General features: G+C 41.3%; 2 protein-coding genes across 2 annotated transcripts; both read left to right on the forward strand.

Annotated features, from left to right (window-relative positions):
- Positions 1-412: 412 nt before the first annotated feature.
- On the forward strand, positions 413-3,280 carry LOC134879823 (protein FAM200A-like). Its single transcript, XM_063906348.1, has 2 exons — positions 413-2,716; positions 2,855-3,280. The coding sequence occupies exon 1, from the start codon at positions 632-634 to the stop codon at positions 2,711-2,713; it is 2,082 nt and encodes a 693-aa protein (XP_063762418.1). The 5' UTR covers positions 413-631; the 3' UTR covers positions 2,714-2,716; positions 2,855-3,280.
- Positions 3,281-3,814: 534 nt separating this feature from the next.
- Positions 3,815-13,620, forward strand: usf1 (upstream transcription factor 1). Its single transcript, XM_063907742.1, has 11 exons — positions 3,815-3,977; positions 4,619-4,680; positions 4,819-4,868; positions 5,408-5,520; positions 6,933-7,046; positions 7,713-7,867; positions 11,168-11,269; positions 11,380-11,438; positions 11,518-11,612; positions 11,718-11,846; positions 12,878-13,620. The coding sequence occupies exons 2-11, from the start codon at positions 4,673-4,675 to the stop codon at positions 12,965-12,967; spliced, it is 915 nt and encodes a 304-aa protein (XP_063763812.1). The 5' UTR covers positions 3,815-3,977; positions 4,619-4,672; the 3' UTR covers positions 12,968-13,620.
- Positions 13,621-13,748: the final 128 nt, after the last annotated feature.

Here is a 13,748-nt window from a genome sequence, read left to right on the forward strand (position 1 = left end):
GTTTTGTTTATTTAAAAAAAAAAGTATAGTCATGTGTTTATTTAGTTTTGTATGTATTTTATCCACATTTGTCATGTTTAGGTCTCAATATTCTTTATCCACGATACATTTATGAACTGGAAGAACGGTTAATTTCCTTATATGGATGTCTCAAGCAACAAGCCTTCTTGTCAAGTTTATATAGCCACCCACCAGCCAGCACCTCCGCGCTGGTCTAGCTCAGTGGTTACTTCGAACAACATTTCTTCTTAAGAATAACTGCTCTCCATCCCTTCGCGGGATCGAACCACGGGCGCTGTCCAGTGTTTTCTGTCCCTCTGCTCTGACGTGCTGTCATCATCATCATAAGGATTCTAATAAAATGTTACTTTCAAAAAATGATTCAGTGTGGACTCTAAAACAGGGGTTTTCAACCGGTGGTCCGCGGACCCCTGGTGGTCCGCGGCGGCATTGCATGTGGTCCGTGACAAGAGCCTATGTTGATCAGTTCACCATTGTTTTTTTTTAATATAAATTCGCTTTGATATTTCAACACATTTCCAGAATACCGTTACATATCGTGAAAAATATGTTTAAAATAATATAAAGGAAATTCAAGCTGACAGAATGTAGCCTTGCGCCTATCCAGTCTATGGTAGCCTGTGATTCGCTAATGGTAATGAGTTGCGTCGCTAACCTCACTTATTATTCATTACGTACAGTCTTGCGAGCAAAGTTGACACACATTTATAAGCATAGCCGACGAGAGTATTTTAAGATAGGTTGTAGTACAGCAAACATTTGTTACATATGTACTAGTCTAGCTATATATCTAGCACCAATGGATCGTTTTGTAGTGAGGAAAGTGCCAGAGGGACAGGCTGCCATGACAGAGGGTCAGGCTGCCACGACAGAGGGACAGGCCGCCACGATAGGGCAAGGACAGGCTTCCGAAGCGTCAACTTCGCAAAAAAGACGAAAAAGAAAATACAATGAGGAATATGTTAAATATGGATTCACAGTGACGACAGACAGAGCAGGAGAGGAGGTACCACTGTGTTTCGTATGTTCAACAATTCTCTGTAATGAAGCTATGAAGCCGTCGAAACTTACGCGGCATATGGAGACGCATCACGTCCACTTGAAGGCCAAACCCGTTGAGTACATGCAACAGATGTTGCGTGATTTCAAAGGACAGCAGGCTACCATGAGGAAGAGTGCAAAAATAAATGAAAACGCACTGAAAGCATCGTATCTGGTCGCTCTCAGGGTTGCAAAAAGTAAGAAGCCCCATACCATTGCAGAGCAGCTTATATTGCCAGCAGCCATAGATATGTGCAGAGCTATGGTAAGCGAAGAATGTGCCAACAAATTAAAAACTATTCCGTTGTCAGACAACACAATCGGAAGACGAATTGGGGAAATGGCAAATGATGTCAAAGACCAGCTGATGGCAAAACTTCAGACAGTTCTGTTTTCCCTTCAAATCGACGAGACGACAGATGTTACTAATGATGCGCAACTGTTAACATTTGTGCGATACGAGGACAGTGGCACTATGTGCGAGGAATTTCTTTTTTGCAAACCACTGCCCGGGCGAACTACCGGTGTAGAAATATTTAAAGCACTGGACGATTTTTTCACGGAGCACAATATCTCGTGGCAGAGGTGCGTTGCATTATGCAGCGATGGGGCCCGAGCCATGAGTGGCAGCAAGACTGGACTGTTTGCGCATGTAAGGAGGGTGGCTCCGGGGGTAATTTGGACACACTGCCTGATTCATAGAGAGGCTCTCGCCTCCAAAGATCTCAGTGTTGAGCTCAGTGGTGTGTTTGATGTCGTTGTCAAGACGGTCAACTTCATAAAACGAAACGCATTGAATACACGCCTGTTTTCATCCCTATGCCATGACTTGGGAAGTGAACACAGCTCTCTCCTTTATCATTCAGAGGTGCGTTGGCTGTCTCGCGGCGCTGTGCTCGCCCGTGTGTTTGAACTACGCGGAGCTATCTACGAGTTCTTGTGCGAGAAGCATTCTGATCTGGCTTCCAATTTCAACGATAGTTACTGGTTAACTAAGCTGGCGTACCTCACAGATGTTTTTGCAGAGCTGAACAAGTTGAACAGCTCCATGCAAGGGAGAGATGCAAACGTCATGCAGCTCTACGAGAAGCTCGACGCATTTGTGAAAAAAATGTCAAAGTGGATCGAACGAGTGGAAAGCAATAACTTGGCGATGTTTCCTTCAGTTGAGGAATACCCTGACAGCACTGACATCAACGACACTATATGTGAGCATTTGAGGAAGCTTGTGCGTCAATTCGCAAAGTACTTCACTGATTCGGAAGAGTGGCGCCGTGACAGCAAGTGGATCCTGCTCCCATTCAGTGACGATGCATCAGTAGGGTCAAGTCTGACGGCTGTGGAAGAGGATAAGCTGATTGAGATGTCCACAGACTCTGTCAGGAGGCATATGTACGACACACAGCCCCTTGTTAAATTCTGGATAAGTTGCCAGACAGAATTTCCACAGCTTGCTGCAAAAGCAATGAGGTGTCTTTTGCCCTTTCCAACCACATACCTGTGTGAGAGTGGTTTTTCTACACTGGCGTACTTAAAGAATAAGTACAGGGCTAGGCTTGATCCAGAGAATGACATGAGACTGTCTCTGTCTACCATTTCGCCACGAATAGACAGGCTGTGTGGACTTCACCACGCCCAGATATCACACTGACAGGTAGGCCTAATTCTCCCATGTTTTCACTGTTACGACCCTGGCGGGTTTAGGCCCCGCCCTGTGTTAATGGTAAGCCTGTTCTCTCTCCCTGCTTTTCTCAATCTCTCTCTGCTTTTCTCAATCTCTCTGTCTCTACAGCAGGTGATTGGTGACAGGTCTGTCCTGGCTGGGTTATAAAAGCCCTGACCAGCCAGCAGTTGAGGCTGCCTTGGTCTTCATTTGTTGGATTTTGGTTCTCCGGTGTTGTTGGATTTTTGTTCTCCGTTGTTGTTTTGTCACACACCTAGACTGACTTTGCATGACATTTTTAGTTACTTTTCCCAATACTGAATTGCACAACACTTTATTATTCTTTATTCTTTCTTTAAAATAATCTTTAATTTAATTTAATTTAATAAATCTACTTTTATTATTATAAAATCTGCGTGGCCTCTCTTTCATGTTTCATGCATTGAGCTATGCATGTAACACCAAATACACACGCGCACGCGCAGGCACATCAGTGGGCCGCGGATTGCTTTCTAGTCCGAATGGTGGTCCCTGGGACAAAACCAGTTGAAAACCCCTGCTCTAAAATATAAAAATACTTGAATCAGCGAAGTTAAGTTGCTCTGAAAGTATGTCTGATGCTGATTTTGTTTTAGAGAATGGCATTGTATTCACTCGTCTGAAAATAATTCTGTTTTACCGTAAATATCTATATATTTGTTTAAAGCGAATATATTCTGTCAGATGTCAGTCTGCCTTCATTTATGCATCGTTAATCTCACAATATTTAGGTTTTCCGGTTGTAACTGATACTTTGTTCTAAACTCAAAAGTTTAAAAAAACTATTATATCCTGTATAATATACTATCCTGTATAGTAATTCATTTTAATATAAACAACTTTTCTTTAGTTGTTGCTGTATAATAGGAGGCGTAGTTTCCCTGGTCCCAAAGAAACTGTATATCAGTGCTAATCATTTTAGAAGGTTTATATTTTAAAGTATAAGTTTTATTTTTTAGAATTGTCCAGTGTTTGGTTATCAACAAATATTTCAGATCAACAACTGCTCCTGAACGCACCTCCTCCCGAGTAAATGTGGCAGTATCAACCACAGCCCGTGCGTCAGATGTATGTATTTCCTTGTTTCTTAAAATGAATATTCAAGTATTATTAACTGATCTCGAATCAGCTAAATGGCTTCCTTATCGCGCATGCGTAAATCCGTCATCGACGCTGGTCTGTTGACAAATATCGGGGGAGGGACCACTGCGGCGTAAGTAGATCTTTGTTCAGACTGGAATATATTCAACATAATTTAGCAGTGTGTGTATATTATACCCCGCTCAAACTCGATTTAAATTGCGTGTGTGTGTGCTGTTGCAGTCACTACCCACACAAGGTTAGAGGAATGGAAAGTGCTTTGATAAACATCTGTAAAAACCGCTGGGGCCGAATGGTAATGTAGCAGAAAGGTAGAATCCGTGTCAAGCTAGCTGAAATGAAACATGACTTCCGGTTCGAAGCCCCAAAGCAAAATACTTGTTCAAATACTAATGGAAAACTATCTGAGTGAAAAAGCAGACAGCGTAAAATAGACAACTCGTCTGAACCAATCTGATAAGTGAATAAAAACGTGATTTCATAAAGCCGATTTTCATCGTATTTTTGTTTGGCCCGCAATCATTTTAGGCTTTAATTTTGAAGGCAACAACGGCCAGATTCCGGTATCATCCACGGTAGCTTTAGCTCGGCGCGCCGGGCTCAAAGCTAGCTACCAAAACCCTTATTCAAAACAACGTTCCAATTTTAACCTTTGTGGCCATGTCGTTTAGAGACACATGAGTAGGCAGTATTGTATAGTTTCTATCAAAGTTTTACTCGTTTCATTGTCTAACTTATGAACTTGTTTCACAGTCTGGCTGTGGACGCGGGTGAAGGCGGTCTCGTCGTCCAAGACTGTCGGCAGCAATGAAGAGGTGAGCGGGACTGTGACATGCACTATTGTCAACGTATAACAACAGAAGGACATTGATGGACATGACTACACGTCCTTTAACTAGCAATGTATTCATTAACCACAACATGACCCCTCTCTTGTATTTCCATTTGTGCAGCCAACAGAAAAGCCCTGAACCAGATGGGGGTGTAACCGTCAACGAGGAAGGTAAAAAAAGAAAGAGGAGGAAGGAGTACTACTCAGACCTTGTACTTGAGTGAAAGTAGAAGTACCAGAGTGTAGGGTTACTCTGTAAACTGTACTTAAGAACAGTACTTAAATCTACTTAGTTACTTTACACAACTGGTAAAAACACATCATTGCCTATTGAAACTATATTTACTGTACGCCAAATGTATTTACATGTATTCAATATGTGCCACAACAATGCTTTGCTATGATGTGTGTATTTCTGTATTGTCACAACCTGGTTTCCGACACTGCCTTTTTCAAGTTAGAAACACTTACTATTTTGTATGGGTTGAGGATTTTTAGTGTTTCCTTGTGAAACCCTTTAAAACCACCCTATGCGTGCATTTTAACCATGAAAACATGCTGAATGTGCTTACTGTATATCTTTACCTTCCACCTGTAGCTATAAGATGGCACACAGTTGTGGAATTATACCCGTAGTACAATAAAGCTGTTCTTTCTTTAAGATTTTTTAAAAGTTGACTAACATTTCCCGTGGCTTTGTGTTCCTTCAGGGTCCGTAGCCACGGCAGAGGACCCGGCAGCTATTGCCACCATTCAGTCTTCCGCCACCTTCACTGACCAACCCATAAAATATCTCTTCAAGACAGAAGGAGCAGGCGGACAGGTAGGAAAGCATATCAGTTAATTTTTCAGGAGGAAACACACAGACAGAAATCAGAAAGAGACATTACATGAAAATGAAAATGTATTTTTGAGTTTATTATTGCAAATACAAAACTGAACAATAAGGTCAAAGCACAATTCAAGACCAATTTTTGTGGAGAAAGACATGAAGTAGTAGCCTCTCCTGAACCAACATCTCCTTTACAAGACCTTGGGGGACGGGGTCACGTGACTGATGACTGTTGCCAAAAATAAAACAAAATAAGTAAAGGCCAAAAGCAGCTGATTTGATTTGCCAAATCCTGCCCCTCAGACCGTCTTGGTTAATCAGGTTCTCAGAACACAGTATTACCCTGATACATGCAACTCATTTGAAGTGCAAATCTTGCCTGTGACTCCACCTTCCTTGATAATCGTGCCAGTTTGCAATACCCCCTGGTCTCAGCACTCATGACCCACTTAACTTAATGGAGACCTAAAAGTAGAAGGTAGATTCAAACTCTTTAACTGTATGCTGTAAATTCGTACAAAGTGTTTGACAGCACTTGATCTTGAACAGTTATGTTGTCAAGGTTATGCTTAATTTTGAGCTTAATATCTGATAAACGCTTCATTTTTAACATAGACTGGCATTTCGTCTACACAAGTACTCATGATGAAATGAGATGGCTCAGCATTAAATAATCATGATTAAAACATACAATCAAAGTTAATATGAAAGGCTGCCATGATACATTGATTGGTGTGGGTATAAAGACATTTTTAAAACTTTCTCACAACTGCATTCACAGTTAGAACTTTATTGTTTTGCCTTTTATTTATAGTGACAATTTAAAGGTAATTGCATTCATTAATAATTAATGCCTTAGGAGTTAAGGGGGACACATAATACTCATTTCATAAAGGTCTGTTTTTCTCATACTGCACCTCTTTTCACCCTCTGTCTGAAACCAGAGCCCAGGCTGCTCTGATTGGTTAGCCGACCAGTTCGGTTATAGGTCAGAATATCCCGCCCCTTAGCCAATCAGCCAATCACGTAGCGCAAGTGTTACATAGTGTTGTCAATATGTTCCAGAAGTAAACAAAGGAATCCAATGGGGGCGTTTCATGCAAGGGGGGGTGGGAGAGAAACTCCCTCTGGGACACAGGATTTTAGCCTTTGCTGACCTATATAACACACTACAGGAAAGGGGAAACCCCCAAAAAGCATAATACAGCCTCTTAAATAAACAATGTATGAATCTTAATGATGAATTCTTTGAAAGTCTGGACATTTTTGGTTTAGGCTCCTTAAAAAATTCTATAATTTTAGTCAAAACGTGTCGCACGAACCCTGTTTGCTCTACTGTTGTGTGTTGGTCTCCTCAGTGATAATGAAGTATTGATCACTCAGTGTAACATGTTGTGCCCCAGGTGACTTACAGAGTGATCCAGGTGTCCGATGGCCAGTTGGAGGGTCAAGCAGATGGAGCTGCAGCCGTCAGCCTGGTCACTGGTTTCCCAGCAACCACTCAGGCTGTTACACAGGTAACAACCACACTGACCAACTGAGAATAAGTGTCTATAAAAGGCAAAAACTGTTAATTTGAGACTGAAATCAAGCACAGTTTAGACAGAGGTTGGCAAAATAGATGTAACATGAAAACAGGCCTCAATGAAACTGGTTCAGAATCAGAAATCTGCCTGCATCATGCCCGGAGAAATTACAGCAAGGTACAGAGCTGAATGCAAGAATAAAAAACAGTAGGCTAAACTGGCAACCAAACCACTTGGTAAAGAAATAAATAAAAAGCTGTATTTAAAACAAGGAAGTTAACATGTAAATGTATTAAAGGAGCAAGTGTCATTAAACAAATGGTTATAAATTGTAAAAAAAAATAAGAGTATTTTGCACACAAGCTGTTAAATGGCTCCCTGCAAAGATTGTTAGTGAGGAAAGAATCTCCACTCAGCCACACCGCTGTAGACTCAGAGTTTCGTAGTTCTCCCAACTCCAACAGAGTGATAGATCTTCCTCTCCATAGCAGATTGCACCCCAAAGAATCACATTTTCCCAGATGAGTTTCCATCCATATAATATCAATAATTTAAGCTTAGATAGGTAATTCTTTGAGCTTAGAAATGCAGTGTCTGGCTACGCTAGCTCCTTTACTTTGTGCCCGTTGAGGAGTGCTAACGTGTGTTTGCTGTCAGGCTGTGTTCTCCCAGCCCGAGGGACTCGAGGGAGACGGCAGCTCAGAGACGCAGTACACCTACTACCCTGCCACCATCGCAGAAGCCACCACAGGAACCATGGTAACCACAGTGCAGGCCTCCGACACTCTGCTGGGTCAGACCACACCCCACAGGTAAGCACTACTGTGTGTGTGTGTGTGTGTGCAGCTAAAGCTAATGCTGTTACCGTGTTTTCCGCACTATAGGGCGCACTGGATTATAAGGCGCACTGTCAATGAATGGTCTATTTTCGAAAAAATGTTTTCATATATAAGGCGCACCGGACTATAAGGCGCATTAAGCGAATTGTTGTTACCTCCAGCGTTGTTATGCTCTATACCGTAGTGAAGAGCAGCTGGGTATGTGACACTCTCTGAGGAAAGAGGAGGGGGAAACAGCGGAGCTAGAGTAATCCTTTTTTATTGTCTTCGAACACCCGACAACGCAGCCAACCTGGCAACAACTTCACTTTCCCAAAACTACTTCTTCCGCACACACACGCCCAACCCGCATGTCGCTCTCCTACACACTCCTTTTCTACATGCCGTAAAACGGATACATATTATATAATTATTAATTATATAACAGAAACAAAACAGTCAGATAAGTCAGTAATAAGTTCAGTTATAACACGTAAAATACAATAACGTTAGCGTATTCACAATAACTCTGAAAATTGTTCACTTATAACATGTAAAATACAACACAATACTCTCACTTTTTCAGTTCCTTCCTCGTCCACAAATCCCTCAAATTCTTCATCTTCAGTGTCCGAGTTGAACAGTTGGGCGATTACGGCATCCAGCATGCCCGGATCCCTTTCGTCATTATCCGAGTCAGTGTCGTTGCTGCTACCTGGCAGTTCAGTGATGATTCCGGCCTTCGTGAAACCTCGGACCACAGTTGAGACTGATACATTAGCCCAGGCATCCACGATCCATTGGCAGATAGTGGCGTAAGTCGCCCGGCGCTGTCTCCCTGTCTTGGTGAATGTGTGTTCGCCTTCTGTCATCCACTGCTCCCACGCAGCTCGCAGTTTAACTTTGAACGCCCTGTTTACACCAATATCTAGCGGCTGGAGTACTTTAGTAATCCACCCGGAATGATGGCAAACTCCGAATTAGTTTGCTTCACTTGTTTTTTGACAGCATCGGTGAGATGGGCGCGCATGGAGTCGCAGATCAATAGGGACGGAGATTTGTGGAAAAAGCCATCCGGTCTCTTGACGTAAATTTCTCTCAGCCACTCCCTCATCTTTTCCTCGTCCATCCAGCCCTTCGGGTTAACTTTGATAATGACGCCGGCTGGGAAATTTTCTTTTGGCAAAGTCTTCCTCTTGAAAATGACCATGGGTGGAAGTTTCTGGCCATTAGCCTGGCAACCGAGAACTACAGTAAAGGATGACTTCTCGTTCCCTGTCGTACGTATAGACACCGTTCTGGTCCCTGTTTTCTCCACAGTGCGGTTCACGGGGATATCAAAGGTGAGGGGAACCTCGTCCATGTTAGTGATGTGCTCTGGCCGGATCTTCTTTTCAGTGATCTTCTTTTCGCAGTATGCGCGGAAAGCGGCCAGCTTTTCTTCGTAATCTTTTGGCAGTTGCTGTGAGACGGTAGTTCGTGTGCGGATGGAGAGATGACGTCTTTTCATAAAACGAAAGCACCAAGAAGGACCGCCTCGAAAGTCATTGATATTCATGTCCCGTGCTAACGCTGTTGCCTTCATTCGAATAGAGACTGTAGAGACGCTTCTACCTGCTGCTCTCTGTTCAATAATCCACTGTTCAATGTTGTCCTCTAACTGCGGCCATCTCGCGTTGTTTCCTCGGAAACTCTGTGTGGTCTTCTTTACTTGGTGCAGGTCATCTTCTTGCTTCCTCCACTTCCGTATCATTGATTCATTAATGTTGAATTCTCTCCCAGCTGCTCTATTCCCATGTTCTACTGCGTGACTGATAGCCTTGAGTTTGAAGTCCGCGTCGTAAGCGTGTCTCTTGACCGGTGCCATTTGGTGCAACTCCGCGACGCTCCTGACTACGGTAGCCGTAATGCTGCAAGCGGTGCGGCTTTGTAGTTTACCAAAGTCGTACTAAAACATTTTGACAGAGCGCCTTGAGCGCTGTGTACCACACAAAATCACTTCGAGGTCAGTAAGCACAACCAGAATTACCGTAATCCATATATAAGGCGCACTGGATTATAAAACGCACTGTTGTTTTTTGAGAACATTTAAGGCTTTTAAGTGCGCCTTATAGTCCGGAAAATACGGTATATTGATTGGAAAAAATATAATGTTTTTTCATAAAATAATTATTAAAATATTATTAAAGTTGTACTGATAAATGTGCAGGTATGCATATTTTATAGTTCTGTACCTTATCTGTTATAATTGTTAATGATAGAGTGATAGAGACTATAAATTAGCAACCAATCCGGGTACTTTCCCTCTGTCGTGGCCCTGCCCTTTTTTTGGGTGAAAACATTTGCTGTTATATGATTGCCAGTAAAGACAGATTCTGGGTTTTTCGGTCTGTTAGCAAAAATGAACAACCTCTGGATTATCCAAATTGACCAATGGTAATTGAGTATAAAACTGAACTGTGTAAAAAATGAAATAAAAATCATAGTGGATCAATGTCCTTAGACTCTGCCAGTGGCTAACACTGAAACCGGTTTTGTCAGTGTTTTATATTTTAATTCTCCCACCACATTATTTTGACTTTTAATATTACAGCTGTTTACTTTGAAGATTGATGTCATTAGCATCATAATTAGCCTGTGAGGATATTTGTCCCACGGACATACACCCATTGCAATCTAAGTTTTTCATACATCACATAATTACTCAATAGTTTTATATATGTTATGACAATAAGCCTCTGACTCTTGAATCCACTGGCTGACTGGGTCTCTTGTTTATCGTCCTCTCTCTGGATGGTCTAAAGCCTCAGATCTTCCGTCTTTGTTTAAGTACGGAAATCGTAGCTTTGGATCTTATTTCTTGTTTGAAGTGCAACACGTGATAGAAGCTTGAAGGTATGATGAAACTGTTTTTGGCGCCATTTCCTTGTATTCACCAGAAAGGGGACGGGCCGTCATTTCTCCAGGCAGTGCAGTAGCGCTGCCCTCATCTATGTATTATTTGAAGTGTTTGACGATTGGTCGGTTGTTGTGTACCTGCTAAATCTGGCATCTCTTCTCTTTTTGAGAATTATGTAATATCATGCATGATCCTTGTTTAATAAAGACATAATAAGATAAAATAATACTAATCATAATTGATGAGATGCATCTTTTAAAATCATTAGCCAAAAGGTCATTTTAAGTAGTTTTAAAGAAGAAATTAGTCATTTTATTTTACTAACCATGATTAAAGGCTTTATTGTTAAATGTTCTTCCAAGATGCTTTACGTTTTCTCTGCAGCTTATAGTAAGCTTTTGTTTTTCAGGGCAGCTATACGTGATGATGTCACCGCAGGAAGTTCTGACGGGTTCCAATCAAAGGACAATCGCACCGCGCACTCAGCCGTACATAGCGTAATTACATTTTAATTTAACAGAAATACAGCACTGTTGCATTCATTTGCAGCTTATTGTAGAACATGTTTTCTATCCAGCTATACCTTTGTTCTAATCTTTTTTTATAGAAAGCAAGAAGCTCCTCGGGGTTCTAGAGATGATAAACGGCGAGCTCAGCACAACGAAGGTTAGTGCTCACGTCCAGTGTATCAATTTAATATCTGATCAGGTACGGATGATGAAGTCGATAAATGCTATTCCAACAGTTGAGCGCCGACGCAGGGACAAGATCAACAACTGGATAGTGCAGCTGTCAAAGGCCATCCCAGACTGTAACATTGACTACACCAAGACAGGACAGGTGAGCTTTTGGTTTTCTTTCCAGAAGCACAAACTTCACTCACTAAAAAGGATTGAGAAAGAAGGAGCTGATTATTGCTATAATTCCTCTTGTGTTTTGTTCCAGAGTAAAGGAGGGATCTTGTCCAAAGCCTGCGACTACATCAAGGAGCTCCGACAGAGCAACTTGAAGCTGGGGGAGGATATCAGCACCCTGGACCGCCTCAGGATTGACAACCAGCTACTCAGACAGGAGGTACCACTGCACGTGTTTATAGACAGCCGTCAAGTCTTGGTACTTTGAATCAAGTGGGCAAACATGGCAACAATATAACGGTTTCTCAAATATTGGTGGTGGTTCAGTGATGACGTTAGCACCGTGGATAAAAAGGAGTGAGATTCTTCCATTGGGTTTGGAATATTGCAAAGAATGACATCTGTAGCAAACGTACTCTTATAATCCTAACACATTTTGTTCAGCATTAGAATCTCAACATACAAACACCGTATTTTTTTAGGCGTAAATGCAAACTGTATCACAGTTGCATGGCTGTACATCACCACTGCTAAGCTAAAGGCGGCTAATGATCATTAAGTAGTCTCATTTAGTCACTTGTTAGCAGCTTGTGTTTTATTGGAAGGCACTTTGTGTGAGTGTAGGACTCATTTGTCCTTAAAGCTATTGTGTTAAATGTGTTAGGACCCAGGTCTTGTGAAAAAACAAGTCTTTTCCAACCTCCAAAGTCTCAAGCAATGCATAATGCTTTTTAACCAGAAATAGGGAAAACACTATATCTAAAAGTGGAAATTCAGCCAGGAAACCAATCAATTCAAATCAAATGTTTCTCAGAGCGATGACGTGTAAATCCTGCTATTGGTTTCTCAGAACAGTCTTGTCAAGTTTGCATTCTGTTTTTGTTTTTTACGTTTAAGAGCTGATACAATGGTGTTAAGGCAATAGAATAATGTATTTTCAACATATTACAAGTTCTACAATACATTCTTGACATACTTCCTTACAAAAGTGTTTTTGCACAGTTTTTTAGATGTGAATTCAGCAGTGGTGATTGGTTTAACTTATGAACAGGATTTGTCTACTTAAAGCCAGAATATTACTTTTAAAGCATGTAGTGGATACCTAAATGTAAAAAGCAAACTAATGCTCCTTCTTTCCACAGTTGGACATGTCTTGAGTTGGTCACAGTTGTTGCATGATAGAAAGTCACGAGTTAGCTGATAAGGCGTTATTACTACTACTTTTTGACTATCTTTTTTGCTGTTGTTCAGGTGGAGGACTGGAAGTCCAAGAATCAGATCCTGAGGAACCTCCTACGACAGCACGGCATTTCGGGATCATCCAGCACAGACCCCCAATGAGAACCCTGATTCCCCGGTGTATTTAAAGACAACCGCTTATGGGCCAAAAAAGTACTTGAAATGCTTTGAGATACTTTATTTGTGATTGAGAGTGCATGAAAACAATTGAATATGGTCATTGGTAATCATATCCAGCATATTTGCATAATGACATCTTTGAATATTATCTTCAAAGCTTTTTACAACTTTGAAATGTAAGAAATGTCATCAACAGTCAAACTAAGCCCTTGTAGAATGCCTTCCTCCAGAAACATTATGATTGTTCATTAACCTCCAGTACAGTAAGCTCCAAAACATGACCAGCTACTTCTTTTTTTAACCTCTGCAGTACCGTGCTTCTCTGCATCAAATGCAATCGTGTTAATGTCTCATTGTATCCATGCTTTGACTTGTTTTGATCTAATCAATGTCTCTTAGACCAGATGAAACCAACTTCATAGCTCAGCTCTATGCTTTGTATTTTTGTACGTTTCATAAAACCTTACCGGGGACAATAATTTAATCGCAACCATTGAACTTACTAAAGTAACAGAGGTTGGTTAGCTTTGCATTGTAGGTAGGCTATGTATGTCTTTATAATAAAAATTTAAAAAAGCAAATAATATACTGTACGTCATAAGCCACTGTTTATTAAAGGCGGTACATTGGTTAAATCATGACAACATGTTTTTATTTAATCTCTCATAGTCATGACTTATGAGTATATATTGTATAGTCCCCCTTGTGAAGTACTTGTACTTGACTTGAGGAATTCTATTCCACTATGTTTATTAAACAGCTT

This window comes from Eleginops maclovinus, chromosome 18 (assembly GCF_036324505.1).
Source record: "Eleginops maclovinus isolate JMC-PN-2008 ecotype Puerto Natales chromosome 18, JC_Emac_rtc_rv5, whole genome shotgun sequence".
Classification (NCBI taxonomy): Eukaryota; Metazoa; Chordata; class Actinopteri; order Perciformes; family Eleginopidae; genus Eleginops; species Eleginops maclovinus.